At 39.6% G+C, this 20,593-nt stretch overlaps 1 protein-coding gene across 2 annotated transcripts; it reads left to right on the forward strand.

The window, feature by feature from the left end:
• The first annotated feature begins 412 nt into the window (after positions 1 to 412).
• Positions 413 to 14,147, forward strand: pan2 (poly(A) specific ribonuclease subunit PAN2). 2 transcript variants are annotated; one of them, XM_026153975.1, is made up of 26 exons: positions 413 to 542; positions 1,248 to 1,553; positions 1,637 to 1,806; positions 2,075 to 2,195; positions 2,307 to 2,384; positions 2,471 to 2,741; positions 3,620 to 3,965; positions 5,010 to 5,106; positions 5,273 to 5,392; positions 5,523 to 5,642; positions 5,736 to 5,864; positions 6,013 to 6,212; positions 6,849 to 6,997; positions 7,327 to 7,433; positions 7,526 to 7,624; positions 7,719 to 7,801; positions 8,371 to 8,515; positions 9,769 to 9,906; positions 9,999 to 10,058; positions 10,160 to 10,250; positions 10,326 to 10,483; positions 11,719 to 11,862; positions 11,938 to 12,117; positions 12,238 to 12,331; positions 12,927 to 13,130; positions 13,247 to 14,147. In XM_026153975.1, the coding sequence occupies exons 2-26, from the start codon at positions 1,266 to 1,268 to the stop codon at positions 13,279 to 13,281; spliced, it is 3,627 nt and encodes a 1,208-aa protein (XP_026009760.1). In that variant the 5' UTR covers positions 413 to 542; positions 1,248 to 1,265; the 3' UTR covers positions 13,282 to 14,147. The 2 variants fall into 2 exon arrangements, with proteins under 2 accessions (XP_026009760.1, XP_026009761.1); XM_026153976.1 differs by having other exon boundaries at positions 12,927 to 13,118.
• The last annotated feature ends 6,446 nt before the right edge of the window (positions 14,148 to 20,593 follow it).

Here is a 20,593-nt window from a genome sequence, read left to right on the forward strand (position 1 = left end):
GCCGGAGTACCCTCAAAGAAAACACGCAAACTCTATATAAAAGGAACCCGACCTGAGTCGAACTCAGGAACTCACAAACACACACGGGAGTTCACGGTGCATTCACGTATCATGCGGCGCTAGGGTTAGAGAGCTAGCCATACAAAGAGAATAATTGATGTTAGTATTAGATTAATATATATATTTTTAGCGCTGTCAAGTTAGCTGTCAAGATAACTGAGATGTTTGAAAACAACTCCAAAAGGACCTATAAATCTCATGTGCTTGTGTTTTTGTCAGTGAAAAACATAAACTATGAACTATGATTAATAAGATAATTTACTAGTGTTTTACTGAATGACTAGCTAAATCAACTTAAAGACTTAATGAATAGGCCTACTGTACTCTTAAAATGAAATGTGCGTCTGGCATAACAACGGAAGCCTACGCTCCAGCGCGGTTCCTAAACGCACCAGAGGTGCCCCGGAAACGTTTTCCAGTATCCGTGTGTTTGTTGTTGTGAATGAAGTGTGAGCATGGACACCTTTGCAGTTCAGGCTTAGGTAGGTGATGACCTTAAATCGGTATATTTTTAAGTTTAAGAAATGGGTGGGCCTGTTTAGTATTACAGGTATCGTACAGTTTAGCATGAACAATTCAGGTTAGCCACAACGCTGCTAACATTAGCTAATTTAGATACAGGACACAAACAGCGTTCAAACACGGCTGAATTAGACAATACTCTTGTGTGTGAGATATTTTATTTTACTTTTTAGATTATCTACCCTATTTATGTTTTAGAAATGGATACCAGAGAATCGTCTTTCGGGTCTTTCCCCCTGTTAGCTTACAAACGCGAACTCTAAAGCTACGTCAAAGCTAGCATCAAAGCTGCAGGATGTTTTTGCAGATTCTCAGTAATCCAGGTCATTGTAGTAGCGCCTGCTTTTAGGACTACTGGACTTCTTCTTAGGTTTTTTAAGATGTTTCACCTCTCATCCGAATTCCTTCTCCAACTCTAAAAGTATGATGGGATATTAAGTCAGTGTTAAGTCAAAGAAACAACCTCAGATTTTAACCAAAAAGAAATAAAACAAGACTACCGTCTTGGAAAAGGAAAAACTCGAAAGAACCTTCTCCAAGCCTAACATCCTAACATTAGAGCACTTCAGACCCAGCAACAAAAATACAAAGACAAACTGGTTCCAATCCAACACCTTAACATGACCCCGGTGTCACTATTAACATGCGTTGGCGTTTCTCTTTAGGTTGATTTAACTGAATCCATGATGAACTTTGACGGTCTTGACCCTGGGATGGGTGAATACTCAGCCAGCCTTCATGGAACTCTAGATGCAGGCCTGGAACCCTCCATGGACCCACACCTAAACCCAAAACTACTCCAGGGTGTGGAGCTATACCCAGAGGGACAGGCTGTGACCGTCCCGGAGCCTGTACACCTGATGGAGGGGATCTTTTCTGAGCTGCACAGTGTCGTTTCAGAAGTTGGCATCCCTGTCACTGCAACACATTTTGACCTGCAGGAGGAAATGCTCTGGATGGGAAACCACAGAGTGAGAACCAGAATTATATTGGAGGACAGATCGTTTCGTCAGCCGTTACACTTTGTAATATTCCTTTTTTGTGTTCTTTTAAGGGTCATGTAACATCATTCTTTGGACCAACAATGGCACGCTACTCTTCTTTCCAAGTCCACGCAACCGATGACATCCGACATATTCAGAGTTTGGAAACAGGCGTGCTGGTCCTCTCTAAATGCAACCTGAGATGTTACACTCGTGGAGGTCTCGTCATGTTTGATTATCCGTAAGAGTTTACTTTTACATTGATTGTTGATATGTTGCACAATATTGGTGAGAAATTAGAGAAAATACAACATTAAGTGTCCTGGTGAAGTTTTCTGCAAAAATACAGAAGAAACACTGTCAGTAGATATTATTGTGAATCCTACCTATCTTAAATAGGGGTGTGTTTTTCCTCTATGTTTTTGTGCTCATAGTGATTGTATATGACATGGAGATATGAAAATATTTTTACGGTTATGGAATTAATGGCCATTTTTGGTGCTTTGCAGGATGGAGGAAGGAGCTGATATGCACAGCCTCCTCATGACTGATAACAACACGCTGCTCATGGGTGGATTGCAAAACTATGTGGCTGAAGTTGACCTGAATACAGTCCAAGAAACTCAAAAAGTAAGACATCAGGCTTGCATTTATCAAGCCTGATATAAGCATAGACCACTGGCACAACATAGCACTTCACAGCGAGTGTCTGACTGTCTGCTGTTTTGGTTGTACTTCCAGTTCACAGTGGAGGTACCTGGAGTGGCAATAATGCGTCAGACCAATCGTTTCTTCTTCTGTGGACACACTTCTGGCAAAGTAAGTCTCATATGATTATATCAGTTTTGAAAAAATATATTTGTTTGTTTTACATGACTCTCACATTTACCCTTCGTTCAAAACAGGTGACCCTTCGTGACTTGCGTACCTTTAAGATGGAGCATGAGTTTGACGCATTTTCTGGCAGCTTGTCAGACTTTGATGTTCACGGAAACCTTCTGGCTGCATGTGGATTCTCCAGCCGAGGCCTGAATGGGTTGGCATGTGACCGTTTCCTCATGGTGTATGACCTCCGCATGATGCGTGCTGTAACCCCCCTTCAGGTGCATGTGGATCCCCTCTTCTTGCGCTTCATTCCTACCTACACGTCACGGCTTGCAATCCTCTCACAGACAGGTATGAACTAAAGAGTCTAGTCAATTTTAGAGTTCTTTAGTCTGATTGCTTGTTAGTTTCCTTGGTTTGTTTGGTCAACATAAGTGAAATACCAAGAAATACCAAGACGAAATTTCGTCATTACAGTCAAATGTATTTTTTTCTCTTTGTAACTATGGTATCATAAGTGAAAAGGGGTTGAGTCTTTTTCCCACCTGGAGTATGTTGTCCAGCTCTTAGTGCTATAGAAGAGTGTGCTCATGACACAAGCAATGTACACAATTATTTTCATTTTAATGCTGTACAGTGAGGCCAGCAAGAGCTGTTGTGGCATTCCTGATGTGTTTGTTCCTCTTTCCAGCTGTTGCACAGGACCTCATGCAATGACTGTAGTTTTCTGGTCTTGTATGGTTTTAAGAGCTAAAGCAGAACACTTTGATGATAGGAGTCATCATTTAGTTTTTATATATTATCATTAGGAAAGTCAATAACAAAACTGACATCTGATAAGTAGTTTACCGCAGTCTCTTATGCTTCCAAAAACTGGTACATGTAGCCGGGCAACATGGTTATGTGGGGGTTAGCGCTAGTCCTGGGTATGAATCCGCCTTCTGGCCAGAGTTTGCATTCTCTGTGGCTCCCTCCTGCAGTTCAAAGACATGCAGTTAGTGGCATTAGGTTATCTGGTGATTCTCAGTTGACCATAGGTGTGAATGTGAGTGCAAATGGTTGTATGTCTCTCTGTGTTGGCCCTGCAACAGTCCGACAGCCTGTCATCCTATGATAGCTGGAATATGCTCCAGCCCCGCTGCCTCGTGATCCTGAATTGAAAGTGCAAGAGAGTGGATGGATGGTACATTTAGCTTCACTATAACCGCCTGTATTCTCTCTTTTTCCAGGTCAGTGCCAGTTCTGTGAGCCCACCGGCCTTGCCAACATGGCAGATATTTTTCACGTCAACACAGTGGGCCAGTTGCTCATGAGTTTTGACGTGTCAACAAGCAAACAAGCCTTAGCCTTTGGGGATTCAGGGGGATGTGTGCACCTTTGGTCCGATGCTCCAGAAGTTTCATTCAACGACTACTCACGGGAGACGGAATTTGCCCTGCCCTGCCTCGTGGACACACTGCCTCAGCTGGACTGGAATCACGACCTGCTGCCCCTCTCTCTGATCCCCATGCCGCTGACGAGCACTGAGCCTCTGCTGTCAGACTGGCCCACTGCCCTGGCTACACCCAGCCCCAGGTAACACAATTATTAACAGTATATACAAAACTGTTGTACTTAAATTAAAAACAAATAAGTCACCAAAAACTGAACTGAAACACACACTCTGGAAAGTAACTCGGATAGAAAACCAAACTGTTTTTGTCTTTAAAAGTTCATCGGGGTCACTATAGTTTATCTCAAACGAACTCCACATTACACTGTCACACTTCTCAAAATACAAAGAAATACATCAAAGGCAGAAAGTGGTTCCAAAAAATACACTATTGCCAAGACTTTAAGTTCCCAGCTGTTTTAGGAATTTATTTAGCCTCGGTGGAAAATTAAACTATAGGTTTATGACGTGTTTTTAAGAAATTTACATTTTCATCAGGAACCTGTGGGCTCGGGGCTGGATGCCACAGACAGAATAAGGAAGTTGGAAAGAATTGAGAGACAGAGTAAAGCATTGTTGACTTCAGTTTTTTAAGGATCGTTTTTCTTTACCAAAAAAAAAGAAGAAAAAAAGTTTTTAAACAGTGTGGAGAAATATCAAACATTTTCAAGCTTTTCTGAATTTATATGGTAAAACCAAACCAGGAAAGAGAAGCTGGATCAGTGGAGATGTACGATCTCATGCATGACATAACTGTTCATACCATAAACATATTACTTGACAATCTGGAAGTGGTTAATTTCTCTTCTCTGCAGTCATAGTTGATAACATTACCTATGAAAATGATGACATCTGTATTTGAAGCCATATATTACACACTTTATGTGAAGGGACAGAGACACGCCATATTTTATGACACTAATTAAAACATGTAAACTATGGCTTGAAATTGGTTGGATTTCGTGTTCAGATTTTGTAAAGTTTGTGATGCAGTTTTTTTTTTTTTGTTTTTTTTTTTGAACGAATATATTAATTTACTCCTGTTTCACTATTAAAGGCACTTCAGAATGAGAAGCATGGCTTGTAGCTGCCCCTTCCCCCTTTTCCCCTTAACTGCTTTACAATCTAAAACGTGTGGGTTTTTTTTTTTTTGGTTTTTGTTTTTTTCTTCTTTTTTTTTTAAACAGACGAGCCCCTCCGGTGGACCCAGAAATCCTCCGCACTATGAAAACTGTTGGCTTCATTGGTTACGCAGCAAATCCTCGTACCCGCCCCAGGAACCAGGCATGTGAAGAACTTGGTTATGCTAATTTAAATGGGGAAAAAAGATTTTTAATTGTCCTTCTTCACAAAATCCTAACAATCTTTCTATTTTAAGGTTGAAAACCAGTTAAACACATGGTTTTTAACATAATTTAACATTTTTTTGTGGTCCCTGTTTTGGTTTCAGGTTCCTTATAAGATTAAAGATGTGGAGCCTGATTATGATAATTACAACCAGGTCCCTGAGTCACCAATAGGACGTGATGAAGAGCCACATCTTTACATGGTGCCCAAAAAGTATAGAAAGGTTGGACTTTATTTCATTCTCGTTCTCATATAGAGATGAGATTTATTGTTGACGTATCACAATCTATAAAGTTTTACTGTAAATTTAGATTTCCAAAACACGTGATGAAGATGTCTTTGTTCTGCTTCAGGTCACAATTAAATACTCTAAACTTGGATTGGAGGACTTTGACTTCAAACATTACAACAGGACCTTGTTTGCTGGCCTGGAGCCACACATTCCCAATGCCTACTGTAACTGCATGATCCAGGTAAGAGACTGAAGATTTACAATGTGTTTGGTAAAAATTTATTTTTTTGATATGAGACATCATCAAGAGTTGCTCTCTGGTTTTTTGTCTTAGGTGTTATATTTCCTGGAGCCGATTCGCTGCCTTGTTCAGAATCATTTGTGCCAGAAAGAGTTTTGTTTGGCCTGTGAGCTCGGCTTCCTCTTTCACATGTTAGATTTGTCACGAGGAGATCCATGTCAGGTAAGTTTTTTCATTCATTTCTCTGAAATAACGATTCAGCCTCTTGGGAAATACAGAACCCTTAAATTGAATCCTCATTTCTTTGCAACTGGACAATAATTTATTATGTAGCTTTCCCAAAGTACCATCTCCTATCATCTTCCTCAAGGCCAGTAACTTCCTCAGAGCATTTCGAACCATCCCTGAAGCCTCGGCGTTGGGCCTGATCCTCTCAGACTCGGACGAGCAAACGGGGAAGGCTAGGCTTGGTCGCTTAATCCAAAGTTGGAATCGTTTCATCCTCACCCAGCTTCACCAGGAGACACAGGAGCAGGAGGGTCCGCAAGCCTACAGAGGTGCTAGCAGCAGGTATAATACATCAGTCTGGATGTGTTCTAGGCTGCTTAGAGAAAGAGCCCTGGGTCTGTGGGTTTCCTCTGGAGCTGGTGTTTCTTCCATCCTTAACATGGTTACTTTACACTTCCCGTCACTGTGGCCTTGGCCAAAGCACACACATATGGGTGTTGTGCCTGGGGACCAATGCTTGGAAATAGTTCAATTGTTATGTTGTCATTATCCTTTGAGAAATTCTCTTTCTGAGTGTGGTGATTATTCGATAAAGACAACCACATCAAAAAAGGCATCACAATTACAGACATAATTACATACATCTAACAATTAAGTGACAGTAACATTACAAAACACCTCATATCACCTGGATTTATTTAACATCCAGTTTATTGTTACGTGAGACTGTATAAAAGATCAGACGAGTACCTTGACAGGAACTTGTACCTCTGTTGAGAGAAAGTGAATCATTTGCAGGATTCCTTACTCTTTCCCCACCGCTAGTCACTCACAGAGCAAAAACTGCTCTGAGTCTAGAAAGCCCTGCAGTCTTACTGAACATATTTCCAGTCTTATTAAGTTTGTTTATAAAAGTAGAAACCGTTTAAAAGATAACATCTGCGTAACAAATGTGACTGCTCTGTGTTTGTGTTGCAGTTGTCTTGGCTCCTCTGGTGAGTCTGTCATTGGAAAGCTGTTTGGTTGTGAAGTTGAGAACAGTAGTTTGTGTCGCTGTGGCAAAGAAACGGTCCGCTCCTCCCTCACGCTGCTCTTCACCATGCATTACCCCGAGCAGAACACTCAAGGTCAGTTTGAGAGCACTGAGGTGTGCATTTCACACTCATAATATCTCCTCTTTCTTACACGTGTATATATATATCATATGCTTACATTTAAAAATAATAATGATAATTTTATCTTATCAGTTTCCAATATATGTTTTTTTAATCCTGTATTTAGAAATTTAATTATCTTCCTCTGTATATCCTTTTCCAGAGCTACTATATTTTATTGTTCTGTATTTGTAGCTTTAAATATTTGAATGTCCTCCATTACAGATGGGTAGTTTTAATGTTGAGTGAGCAGTAGGCTATATCTGTTACCAGTATATTCATTTGACTCTGATATTTTTCAGAAAAAACAATAAAGGAGTATGACTTTGCTGAGATCCTGAAGAAAAGCATCTGCCTGGAGCAGAGCACTCAGGCATGGTGTGAAAACTGTGAGAAGTATCAGCCCACAGTGAGTTACAGCTTTTATTCACTCATATTGTCAATACATAACAGATTGTTAGCCATGCTGCAGAGTGATAGTGTGTTTGTGTTACACTGTAGGTGCAGACACGAAACATTCGATGTCTACCAGATGTTTTGGTGATAAACTGTGAGGTGAACAGTGCTAAAGAGGCTGAATTCTGGAAGGTTCAGGCCGAGGTAAGCGACATTGATTCTGTCATTAAAAAGATAAAAATTAAAACCAAGATGGTCTTCTTCAACTTGTTATTAATTACATGAATGTTTTTTATAGTATGCTTTCAATAAAGCCAAGCAGAAAGAGAAACCAGCAAAACCTAAAGAACCACCTCCCATGCCCACTGAGTGGTGCTTAGAGTAAGTAGAGTAAGACCCCTTTTCATTTTAAAGAAATAGTCACACACACACACACACACACACACACACACACACACACACACACACACACACACACACACACACACACACACACAGCTGTACATTGGAAGGAGCACTTTGAGAAGCCTTAGGGGTGTCAAACATAAGGTTTGGAGGCCTTAGTTGGGCCAGAATGAGCTTGACAAAGACTCCAATCTGGTCCGGTAGACAACTTTGGAAAAATGAAGGTAGGTATAAATTATTGGACTTTTAACTGTGTTTGTTGTGTTATAGTTTTTCCTCCCGATAAAGACCTTCCCCTGTGTCCATTCATACTACACCAAAGTAGTGAGGATTGGATAAACAATTAAATGACAGAAAAGTTTCAGTAGGAAAAAAAGAAACATCAAATATGGGACAGTCTTTTGGCACTGAGCTATCAGATCTTTTTCTGTAATTTTCTACATTGATCATGGAGAAAAACTGAAATGTGCTGTTGAAATTGCACTTCTTTATCTTAAATTGTGATTAAATATGTTGTTGAACTTTACACTTTAAACTTTGTGCAGTGGGGAGGAGATTTGCGGTATGGAGGGCATCACCTTTGACACTCGCACAGAGGATCTGCGGCACATCTGGATCCCCGCCACTCTCAAGATGTCCATCAGCAAAAGTCAAGGACTAGAGATCAGCAGGTGGTCTGAGACCGAGGAGGTGAGGCCTTTAGAGCTTCTTGAGCTAACAATAATTTGAAATAATTTCAGTCTGGAATTTTCCTCCCTGTCCACTCACTGCAGTATCCCTGAGCAGTAAATCTGCTGGCCACACTTAGACATTGTTTTATTGAGCAACTTTGCTGCACTTTTTTCCCCATTACATTTAGTAAGACATCTTTATTCTTTCTTTGTTAAATTTATATCTCTTATTTTGTTTTACTGTACACACACACTTCATTATATTATATATTATGTAACTTTTTATATAGTTTTTTTACAACCCCTGACAAACTGACACCTTATTGATGAGAGAGGGATTTGCACATCCCTTTGATCCAGGGATCTGTTTCATGTTCCAAGGCTAACTGCTATCAGGGCAGGGATAAGAGACTAAGAGAGATGTAGAAAATCCACAACCTAAACAGATCTGCCCCTCTATGGACCCACCACATGCAGGGAGAGACGCTGGGCTCAGGTGCAGTGTGACCTGGGTATCAAGGTATCAAGAAAAGACAGGGGCTTGGATATGTTGACTCGAAGCATCACTGTCTGTTCATTGGGATGTGGAATGTTCCCTCACTGGTGTGGAAGAAACCTGAATTAGTGCAGATGTAGCTGGGGTGGGTATCTGCTTTGGGAAGCTCAGAATAGCATCCCTTTTTTTTGGTTCTGCGGGCTTCATCTGAGTGAGACTGTTAGCATGTACTGGTGTGGTTTGCAGTCAAGTGGGAAACAGCTGGTATAAGCACCTCCAAGTCACCTATGGTTATTACCAAAAGTGTTAGTTGAGGTGAATGGGTGTAGTCCGGGATGTCTCAGAAACCATTGAAAACATTATATATCTCATCTGGCCTGCTCTCCCATCTGGGGACTTCAGGAGTAACTGGAGAGTATTAGGGGAAAATCTCTGGAATAACCTGCTGCCATATTATTATTTTTTATATATAGCATTTAGCTATATTTTATTTCAATTTTTAGATAATTTTAAACCATTATTGTCTTTAACTTAAGAGTTTTAGATCTCTAACCCCTGTATTTATTTTACTTCATTTTTTTTTCTGTTCATTTGTGCTCCTTTCTGTTTTGGTTTTTTTTAAACAAAAACAGAAAGATTAGAGTTTGAGTTACTGAGATATTCTATTTTAACGGTTATTTATCTTAAATTGGGTGTACTGTTTTGGCTGCTGTAACAGCATGTGGTTAAAAAAAAAAGTTTATCTTCTCTTTATCTCGTACTTTATCTGTTACTAGTTAAGTGCTGCTGAAGAGGCGGAGGGAGCTTCTCTGTATGACTTGGTGGTCACGGTGCCGCACATCCTGGATGCTCGCACGGGTGGTAATCTGGTTGCACACATTAAAGTGGGTGAGACCTACCATCAAAGAAAAGAGGTGCGTTAGTCTTAGATAAGAAATTGCAGTCTGAGATAAACTCACTTTGAAAAGTTACATTTTTAACATTTAAAATGATTTTATTATTTCAGGGAGTCACACACCAGCAGTGGTACCTTTTCAATGACTTCCTCATTGAACCGATTGATAAAGTAAGGATTTTACTGCTTATTTATTTTTGCTAATGTAAACGTGTGCAGTCACCTAAAGCTATTTATTATTTTATCTGTTGATTTATTGTTTTTGTTTTCAGACTGAGGCTGCACAGTTTGATGTGAGCTGGAAAGTGCCAGCCATTCTGTATTACGCTAAGAGAAACTACCACACCAAATACGACCTCCGCAGTAAGTTTCAGCATAATAAATCTGAAGGTTTTCTTTTTATTGATCTAACTGCTCATGCTCTGCTGTTTGCCTCAGTTAAAAATCCCATAGATGCTAGCGTGCTGCTCACAGAGGCGTCACTGGCTCGGAAGCAGAGGAAGACACATGCCACTTTTATCCCTCTCATGGTCAGTGAGATGCCGCAGGCTGGTGATCTGGTGGGGCTGGACGCTGAGTTTGTAACACTCAATCAGGTAACTCTAACCACAATACCACTGTGTGAATACATTACCCTGTAAAACACTTGTAACCACATTAATCGGGTTGTCGTTGCTTGCTTTACCGTATTAAAAGATCCTTCCTCTTCATTCCGCATACTTCTGCTTTGTGTGGCTTTGAATTTTTTTTCTGATTTTGGATGAATTTAATTCAAAACCCATTCAAGTTTTATCCACCCACTCCATTACAACATTCCCCATCTTAAAGGAGAACTATTCTAACCATAATGCACTGGTGTTAACTTGAAACTGAAAATAATATATTGTGTGGGATTTCAAAGGAGTGAAATTGCCAGATATTTGTCACATTGTTTTGTGGTTAGTGTAAACACTTTGATAATAAAGAGGAATCCATGGGATTAAACCACTTCTGCTTTTCCTGTAGCAGTGTGACTTCAAAGCGCAGTGTACTCTTTGAAGTTTTTGTTTGGAGTTGTTTACCTGCGAAAAGCTGACAATAAAGTCTACACAAATCTCCATGACATGGAAATTTACAGTGACCTGGAGACATCAGGCCCTTTTTAATCATGATCTGATTATGATTTGTATCGTCTTATGTTAAACCAAATAACTAAAAAAAAAATTGCTTCCAGGTTGAAATCTATAACACTAAATATTAAGTATTACCTGTAGCTGATGACCTGGTTATGAGGAAAAAGTGTTACAGAAAGAATAGGATTAGAAATGAGTTCATCAGAGGGGCTGCTCAGCCACGACAAAGTTAGACAGGCAAGACTGAGGTGGTTTGGACATGTGCAGAGGAGGGATGGTGGATATATTGGACAGCCTGGTGGAAAAGAGGAAGGCCACAGAGGTGGTTTATGGATGTAGTGAAGGAAGACATGGTGGGTGTTATGGGTAGGGTGAGATGGAGGTGACCCCTAAAGCCTGCCGATTGAAGAAGAAGGTGGGAAGACATAATCTTTCATGATAAAAAAATATTATAGACATTTACAGGGAGCTCTTTGTCACAACAGACTGGTCATAATGGTTAACTCGTGAAACTAATCCAGGTGTCCAGTTAATAAGGTTAGTAATCTGTGCTCTCCTAGGTTAGACTGTGTTAAATGGAATGCTTTTTACCCATAAGCAGTAAAAAGCTGATGTATTATCGTGAAAAGGTACTGGGTTCGAGTCCACTGACAACCTGGAGTCTTTCTAAAGTAATCTTGTTGTTATTAAACCCAACTCTTTAATGTGTGCGTCTGCAGGAAGAAGCAGAGCTACGCAGTGATGGCACCAAATCAACCATTAAGCCCAGTCAGATGTCTGTGGCCAGGATCACCTGTGTGAGGGGTCAGGGGCCCAACGAGGGGGTCCCCTTCATCGATGACTACATCTCCACTCAGGAGCAGGTGAGAAGCTGCAGAGAGTATGATTACATAATGTTTAAAGGATCCACCTGCTAACTGGTCAATTTGTTCTTCCAGGTGGTCGACTATTTGACACAATACTCTGGCATCAAACCTGGAGACCTGGATGCCAAAATATCGTCTAAGCATCTGACCACTCTGAAGTCAACCTACCTAAAGTTGCGCTTCCTCATTGACACAGGAGTTCGCTTTGTAGGTCACGGCCTACAGAAAGATTTTCGTGTCATCAACTTACTGGTATGTTGTTGCTATAAACTAGTGTGTATAATTTAGAGCTCAGTAAAGTCAAATTTAGTCATCTCACAACTTTTAGAGTGATTAGATGTGATTTTTAAGGTTTTTCTTTTGTTTTTTAAGGTTCCAAAAGATCAAGTTGTTGATACTGTCCATCTCTTCCATTTGCCCCGCAAGAGGATGATTTCTCTTAGATTTCTTGCCTGGTATTTTCTCGGTAAGTCAAGGTTAAAATATAGAGCTTACTGTAAAAACAAACAAATCAAAAAATGTACAAAAAACAAAGGTTAGTAGTTAACACATTTGGCGATGCCGTGGTGCAAGGGACCAGCTGACATTAGCATTTTCTACAAAAGCTCATGAGCCTTACCTGCAACTCACGTCTATGTACAGCATTAAAGTCTTTGCATTCAATGATCTTCAGACATACAGATGAATGCCTCAAAAAATAATCCTGTACTTTTTATTTAATTAAATTAACTAATTCAAATATGTGTGAGTTTTCCTTTAAATCTTGAAGTCTTAAACCAACCAATCAAAAAATTTATAAATTAATAAATAAAATCACAACTTCCAACATACACACAGTGTAAAAAAATCCCAGATGGTAGCAGATTACAGTACACTGATGTATGAGTGTCGGAGACCTTTCTGTCAAGGTTATAGACACATTTCAAGCTGAAACACTTAAAAATGTATAAAGATAATCATTTTATTTCACTCGTTATCAATAAATGTAATTCTCTTCTGAAATCTGAAGATAACAGTTTACCTTAACTCATTTCTGATTGTTTTCTTCTTGATGTCCACAGACCTCAACATCCAGGGGGAAACCCATGACAGCATAGAGGATGCACGCACTGCCCTGCAGCTGTACAGGAAGTACCTGGAGCTGAGTCATGGCGGCGGGAATGATGAAGTGAGGAAGGTCCTTAAGGGACTCTATGAAAAAGGGCGCCAACTGGACTGGAAAGTCCCGGAATCGGACACAGGAGATGGTCAAGGTAGCCCAAAAAGTACGAGACTGCGCTGAAGTAGACGCAGACTGATTTTGACGTCGTGTGAGTTTAGATGACAGGGGTTAATGAGAGACATTGTGAATGGATTGAATGCACTCTCCTTCCTTCCACAGGTGCTGCTGTGTTTCCCTCTGTGATGGGGCTGTGAGCAACACCGTGACCGGGAGATTCTCTTGCTTATTTTCTTCAGATGTGTCACATTTTATACTCGTTTGCTTTGTGTACAGTTTTCATGCAGGTATGTCTGCATCTGTAAACAGACTGAGTCAGTGACTGATCATTTTTAGTCATGAATAAATTTGGGCTTTTTAGGTCAAAGGTTTTCAAAAAAAATTGGTTTGTATTTTATCTTTTTGAAACATTAAATAAAAAAGATTTTTGTTGCTGTAAACGAACGCATCCTGAGCGTGTAAGATGCTTTTTTTATACCGGGAAGTGGGAAATGTACCGTAGTTTTCGGGTCATAAGCCGCTACTTGTGAACACTGCGGCTTATACTGACGTGCGGCTAATGCATTTTTTTTTTTTTTTTCATGTGGCCAAAAACATTTTGCCTGGTAACAGTAGACCAATAAAATTGATAAGTAGTGTATATATACGGTATATATTTTTACCGGTTGTTAAGAGATGTTTTAATGTTGTTTGTGCACTGTTCCGTAAAAAACCATAAGCAACGTAATTTGTGTGTTACTGATACGTACGTATACTTAAAGGTAGCCGTGTTACAGGCGCTGTTCGAGGAAAAAAAGCATTTGCAGTATGTATTTTTGTATGTTACCATAACGTTTATGTTACCTTACGGATTAAATTAAACTTTAAAAATCCTCACATGTAATATTTCTGTGTAAATATCTTTTATTACAAGTGAATTAAAATCCGGTGCGGCCTGTACAAGTATGAAATTGATTTTCTTTCTAAAATTAGAGCATGCGGCTTTTAATCAGGTGCGCTCTGTAGTCCGGGAATTACGGTACATGAATACTTGTCAATCTTGATTAAAATCGAATAACCCAAACTCTGTGACTGTTCAGAGAAATCTATTTACATCTAACAATGACTTTAGTTTGGTCTTTTCCCTATCCTTCTGTGAAATCTGCTATCATTGTTAATTTTCCAGGTAACTTCTGGAAAATAATTTAAATGATTTCTTACAAATCTCAATGCAGAACTATTTTTTCTTTTCCTGTTTTAGTACAGTTTGTTCTGCTAAAGTATGAAAAAATGTATTCAAATGCAACTGTGACCAGAGAGCATTTCCAAACACAATGGATCACTGAAGTTAGTCAATACCAATAAGCGAAAACTACATTACATCACATCTGGCCCCTCCACCTTTTTGTCTGGATTTGTCAGAATTAGTTGTGATTTAAATAAAGTGAAGTTTCATTGCCTTTGTTCCCTCATGCAGAAAAAAACAAAAAGGGTACCCTGTCTAGTTGGACTCCTTTTCAAGTTTCAGACGTGTGTTGTGTTAGCTGATCTACTACAGAAACATCTTCCCTCTAAACTTCTCGTTTTTTAAACAAACCAAGACCTGGAAGCATCAAATATTTTAACAGCAGTTACTGGAAAACTGATTTGTAGATTGTTTTTGCTGTTACATTAAATTCAATTCTATTTTATTTTTTCAGTGCCAAATCACAACAACAGTCGCCTCAAGGCGCTTTATGTTGTAAGGTAGACCCTATAGTAATGCATACAGAGAAAAACCCAACAATCATATGACCCCCTATGAGCTTTTCCAACAGTGGGAAGGAAAAGCTCCCTTTTAACAGGAAGAACCCTCTGGCAGAACCAGGCTCGTGACCGGTTGGGGGAGAGAGAGAAGAAAAACATGCTGTGGAAGAGAGCCAGAGATGAATAACAAGTGTGATTCAGTGCAAAGAGGTGTATAAACATGTAGTGAGTGAGAAAGGTGACTGAAAAAGAAATACTCGTGCATCATGGGAATCCCCCAGCAGCCTACATCTATTGCAGCATAACTATAGAAGGATTCAGGGTCACCTGGTCCAGCCCTAAGTTTGAAGCCTAATCTTGAAAGTAGAGATAGTGTCTGTCTCCCGAATCCAAGTTGGAAGCTGGTTCCACAGAAGAGGGGCCTGAAGGCTGAAGGCTCTGCTTCCCATTCTACTTTTAAATACTCTAGGAACAACAAGTTAGCCTGCAGGGCAAGAGCGAAGTGCTCTAATGGGGTGATATAGTACTACAAGGTCATTAAGATAAGATGGGACCTGATTATTTAAGACCTTGTGTGTGAGGAGCAGGATTTTGAATCCAATTCTGGATTTAACAGGGAGCCAATGAAGGGAAGCCAATATAGGAGAAATATGCTCTCTCTTTCTAGTCCCTGTCAGTACTCTTGCTGCAGCATTGAAAAGACATTTTATTCTTTATTTACCGTCACATGTACTTTGAGAATTGAATGCATGTATTAAACATGTCCAAAGTATTACATAATGAGGCTGGTGTATATAGGCTTAATCTCTGTGAATCAAAAGTTGAGTCTGTAGACTGCTCTAAATGTGAGCAGTGGGCAGGGTTTAACTGGTTAAAAGAAAATAACCATAAAGTGTACTAAACTGATTACCTCCAAAACAAACAAAACACGGGGAAGGAGCACCACCCAAACCAAGAATAATTTTACTGATAAGTGGCTTCTGGAGCTTTAAAGACGACCGCGAGTCACTTACTTAGACATATATAGCTTAACTTTAATTTCGTGGAAATGTGCGTCATAAAGATCGCTCGTATAAAATCATGGGTCCGATGTCATTAAAAAGGAAAAGAAAAAAATTATAGATTGCTATAATTGTAGATAAAACATCTCTTGAAGAAGGGCAGGTTTTTAAACATTACATGGCCTGATCCAGTCAGGCGGTGATCAGATCCCAGCAGCGACCTGCTTGGAAAAACTCCCTTTTGATTGGTGAAGCGCTCTAAATCACATTTAAATGTAACGGTGCCCCCTGCTGGACAATCTGTGAACTCTTAACGTTTCCACAGGGGTGTTTTAAAATATGGATTTATTGAATGCCAAAGGATTGTAGGACATTTTCTCAAAATTTCCTCATTCTTTAAGAGCCGTTTGGCATCTTTTAAAAGGACCTGCGGTTTGTAGCATAAGAAAGGTCTATGATGTACGTCTTGAAATTCCCCAGTCACTTTTATGTTGCAGCTGAAGCCATGGGCCGGGCTAAGGAAAGTGAGGTAAAATTCAGACTTTTTAGTCTGAAAACCCCAGTGCAGTGGTAACACTACAAGGCACCATGGTTATTGCTGAATATGCATGTTTTACATATTTGGGTGTTGCACTTTGTAGATGGTCCCTGCACACTATTCTCGCAGTGAGCAGCAGATGAGCTTGTAGCTTGTTGTCAGCCTTAATTTGTGGGTGTTCTATAAAACTATATTTACTAATTATTTCTACTAGCAGTTCAAATGTCTACATTTTTCCATTATAACCTTGAAAATAAAATACATAGATCTTACTCCTTGACTTAAAATGTTTAGACTTTCCAAAAGAATTTTACAGATATTTGTCATAAATTTCCAAACTGTCTTTTCCCCCCTAATATAGTATAAATTAGACACCGTTTTGTGAGTGAGTTGATTTTTTCAACGTCATACACACACTCACACGCCCCGTGTGAGTACGGGGAAACTTGTGAACACAAAAAATAAAATAACAATAATAATATTTGAAATCCATAAATGACAGCCAGTGACAAAAATAGAAACATGATGATTTATTTATTTATTTCTAAGCCACACTTGCAGACACATGTTCTCTTTGTTAGAGCACAAAATATAAATGTTTGTACAGGAAAGATACAATTTAAGGCACGTTTTATTTCCCACGCACAAACCGCAAAACTACAGAAGAGTGTGAAGCTGCTGAAACTCAGAACGAACGATAAATTATATTTACAGAGCCACAGACTCACACCAGACTTCAGAACAGTTTAAAACACACACACGGCTGCAGGTCTAAATCTGAGGCGGACCTGCAGTGTGTTCATGTCTCAGTTTTGTCTTCCAGGCTTTTTGCAGAAACATCTGTGAACCCGCAAAAGCAGAGGACATCACGTGCATTCAGGTGCACCTGATGTCTGTTTGCTCACTGACGCCATCGTTAGAAGGTTCATTAGCTAATCGCTGACCTTTGTTTACTCACAACGATGCAGCCATACTCAGCCCCCTAAGCATTTTCCCTTTCCAATTCACAATCAATTCCACCCCTAGGTCAAAATATGTATAGGACAATTGGCCTCATCTAATATTTTGTATGAACCTGTCCAGCTGTCCAGTGATTAAATGACAAGATGGAGGCAGGACTCCACAGCAGGGGCATACTCCATAATGTGTGAAGGAAATTGCCTTCCCGGGTTTCCTCCGTGGCGTGAGCGATAAGCAGAGTTCTGTCCTTTCCTTCTAAGATTCCTAATTATTTAAAGTAACACTCAGGTATGCCATTCAGCGTGTTAGTACGAGCTCGGGAGCAGCTTGGGAGAACAAGAAAACAGAGACTGCTTTAGGTTGCCTTCCCAATCGACTCAAAGGTTTATTTGATACACAGCAGTTTATATAGATGAAAAAAAAGGTTCGTGTGTCAGCTTTCCCAGTTCAAACCGGTACAGACCAAATAAGGAAACGTCTTCCTGCCTTCTGAGCAAAGAAGTATCCTGTGTGTAGTTTATCAGTTCAGCTATAATTTATGATCATCCCAGCAAAATACACTCCTAGACATAAAATACAGAGTTCTTTCATTAGTGAATTCTGAAACGAACCACCTAGCCTTTAACGAGCCTTTTCCAGGAGATAAAGAAAAAGGGAGGATGGGAGTAAGGAAGTGGTCTCATCTCTGTGGTGTTTTCGACCTTGAGGTACCAGCCTGTAAGTCTTACACATTAATTCTTGGGTCACAGAGAAAGAGAAAAACAACTAGTAGATGGGCCATATTGAGTAACAGTTTTCCTGTATAAAACAATATCCTGTAAATGCTTACCGTGGTATCAAAATATCATAACAATGTGCTGTGCATTCTCATATGTATATTATATATATTGCTCACTTATTGTATTTACCAACATCAATGAGTTATGAGCAAAGAAAGGCCACACCATAGTAGAGATGGACCGATCCGATATTACGTATCGGTATCGGTCCGATACTGACCTAAATTACTGGATCGGATATCGGAGAAAAATAAAAAATGTAATCCGATCCATTAAATATCACGAAAGCACCTCACAAAACTTGCAACACGCCGTAACTCGCCTCAGAACGTCGGAGCAGTATGCATCACGTGATAGAGCAGCTGTGGCATGCGGGACCTGTCAGTGGTCTGGATAGCATTTGGAGCTTTGCTAGCAACCTGGCATTTCATCTCCGACAAAGTTATCCCCGAGAGAAGTAAAGCAAGTGTGTAAGTCCATCTCTGAATGTTTGTAAAGCATTCCCACGTTAAGCTTAACGAGCGACTGCCTCTCGCTCTCCGGCTGCTACTTCAATCGTGAAACTGCTTAAATCAGCTGATCGGCTTTTCTGTCGCGAGTCTGTCTCTCGTTTGTTTTTGGTCCACTTTGCGCCAGAAAGAGCAAACCAGCGGCTGAACAACAGCAGCACGTTTAAGCTTGATAAGCTGTTGTTACAATTTATTTAATATTACTTTCTACACCAGGATCTTTTTCTACGTAGCTGACGGCTGGTAACTGTGCAGGGGCGGATCTAGCAAAGTTTAGCCAGGGGTGCCGATAGGGCATTAACTGGGAAAAGGGGGCACAAAGACATACTTTTCTTTCTTATTCTCATTTAAAATGTCTAGCTTTTAATAAATAATTATCTGACACCCAAAGTTTTAATTTGATGTAAAATGAATAGAAGTCAATTACTGTATATAGTGACTATTAAGTCTAATATATATATCCTAGTAAGCTATAGTACATTTTCCTGTGCAGTCTGCAATTTTGTTGAAGAAAGATGTTGAATCTATTTAATATTTCTTGAAAAATAATTGATTTCTGTGCATTTTTTTTCACACTGCATCAAATTAAGGTTGATTACGTTGATTAAGCATCATGAGGTGGAGCGTGAGGGGTGGTTCCCTATTTTTTATTTATTTATTTTTGTTGTTGCTGGGAGTTGGAACCCTATTAGTTAGGTTGCTTAATATTTACGCCAAGTACTCTTTAAAATACCAGAATAGGGAGGATGGTGTAGGTCTAAGTTTATTAGATTGATCAGTATTGCTGAACTATGAAATATTTTTTTTGTATACAGGTATAACAGAATAGCTTTAGTGTAGTTGTTGTTTTAAACTTGAGTATGAACTTGCAGACTTGCAAAATGCAGCAAGATATTTTAAAAAACAGTTTTGTTGATTAAAAAACACTATATCGGATTCATATCGGTATCGGCAGATATCCAAATTTATGATATCGGTATCGGTATCGGACATAAAAAAGTGGTATCGTGCCATCTCTAGTTTAGTCTAGTTTTTTTTATTTTCTGAAAATCGTTAGTTTTCAGCTTAGTTTTGATTAGCGCCAGTTATAGTTTTAGTAGTGTCTTGCAAAAATTAAGTGTAACCAAATCCCAGTTCCATCATATCAGTCATGCTCTTCTGCTTATCCTTGGGTATTGAGACTATTAACTCTTGCAGCACCGGGTGCGCCTAATTTTGGTTCAAGTGAATTGATAAACTTTTTGAAGGCGATTGACTCACACAGTTATTTAGATGTCCCAGTCCTGTTGTCTTGGGATGCGGGTTGAGTGGGGGAGCTCTTCAAGGAGGGGGAGTGTGCTCCCCCTGATGAGCTCTTCAAGATAAGTTAACCTTCTTGTGTGAGCTTTTCAAGTGCACTTCAAGGTTTGTGGGATTTTTCGTTTTATAAATGTCCCTCATAACCCCCTGATGACCCAGTACTTCATTTTTGCGCACTGCAGTACACATTTAGTTTTTGCTCGTAGCTCTCATACTCTACTTACCACTCATCTAAGTCCTGATGTTTCTTAAAGAGGACAACAGTACCTTTAAAATTATATCACATGTGTGGGGGTGTGGCCTTGCCAATTGTTTTTCAAAATGGCTGGCATGCCCACAAGCACATTTTCTGGAAGAAAGAAAGGTAAGCTTGATATTTACATTTAAAATGTTTTGTTAAACTCAGATTTTGATTAATTTTCAAAAATAAACATCTAGTAAATAATTTGAGGGGTCTTTAAGAATTAAGCTTATTTAGTTTCACAGAGGAAATGACTAATTTATTACTGTGTACTCTAGTGCACGTCAGGACTTTGTACTTATATTTATTTCACTTTTTCCTAGTAGACAACTCTTTAACAAAGGCGGAGAGAATTCTTAACAGAATAATTGAGCGAGATTCAGACATAGATTCTTCAGAAGATGAGAGTCATGTGAGCCAGATAGGAGAGGGTGAGAACCCAGGAGGAGCCACACAA

The sequence above is a fragment of the Astatotilapia calliptera genome, chromosome 20 (assembly GCF_900246225.1).
Source record: "Astatotilapia calliptera chromosome 20, fAstCal1.2, whole genome shotgun sequence".
NCBI classification, from domain to species: domain Eukaryota; kingdom Metazoa; phylum Chordata; class Actinopteri; order Cichliformes; family Cichlidae; genus Astatotilapia; species Astatotilapia calliptera.

Bases quoted from the DNA above. Each gene is read 5' to 3' on its own strand.
- pan2 (XM_026153975.1), top strand. From the start codon at position 1,266: ATGATGAACTTTGACGGTCTTGACCCTGGGATGGGTGAATACTCAGCC. The intron at 5,107-5,272 runs GCATGTGAAGAA...TTTTGGTTTCAG, and splicing joins GTACCCGCCCCAGGAACCAG to GTTCCTTATAAGATTAAAGA. The intron at 8,516-9,768 runs GTGAGGCCTTTA...ATCTGTTACTAG, and splicing joins GGTGGTCTGAGACCGAGGAG to TTAAGTGCTGCTGAAGAGGC.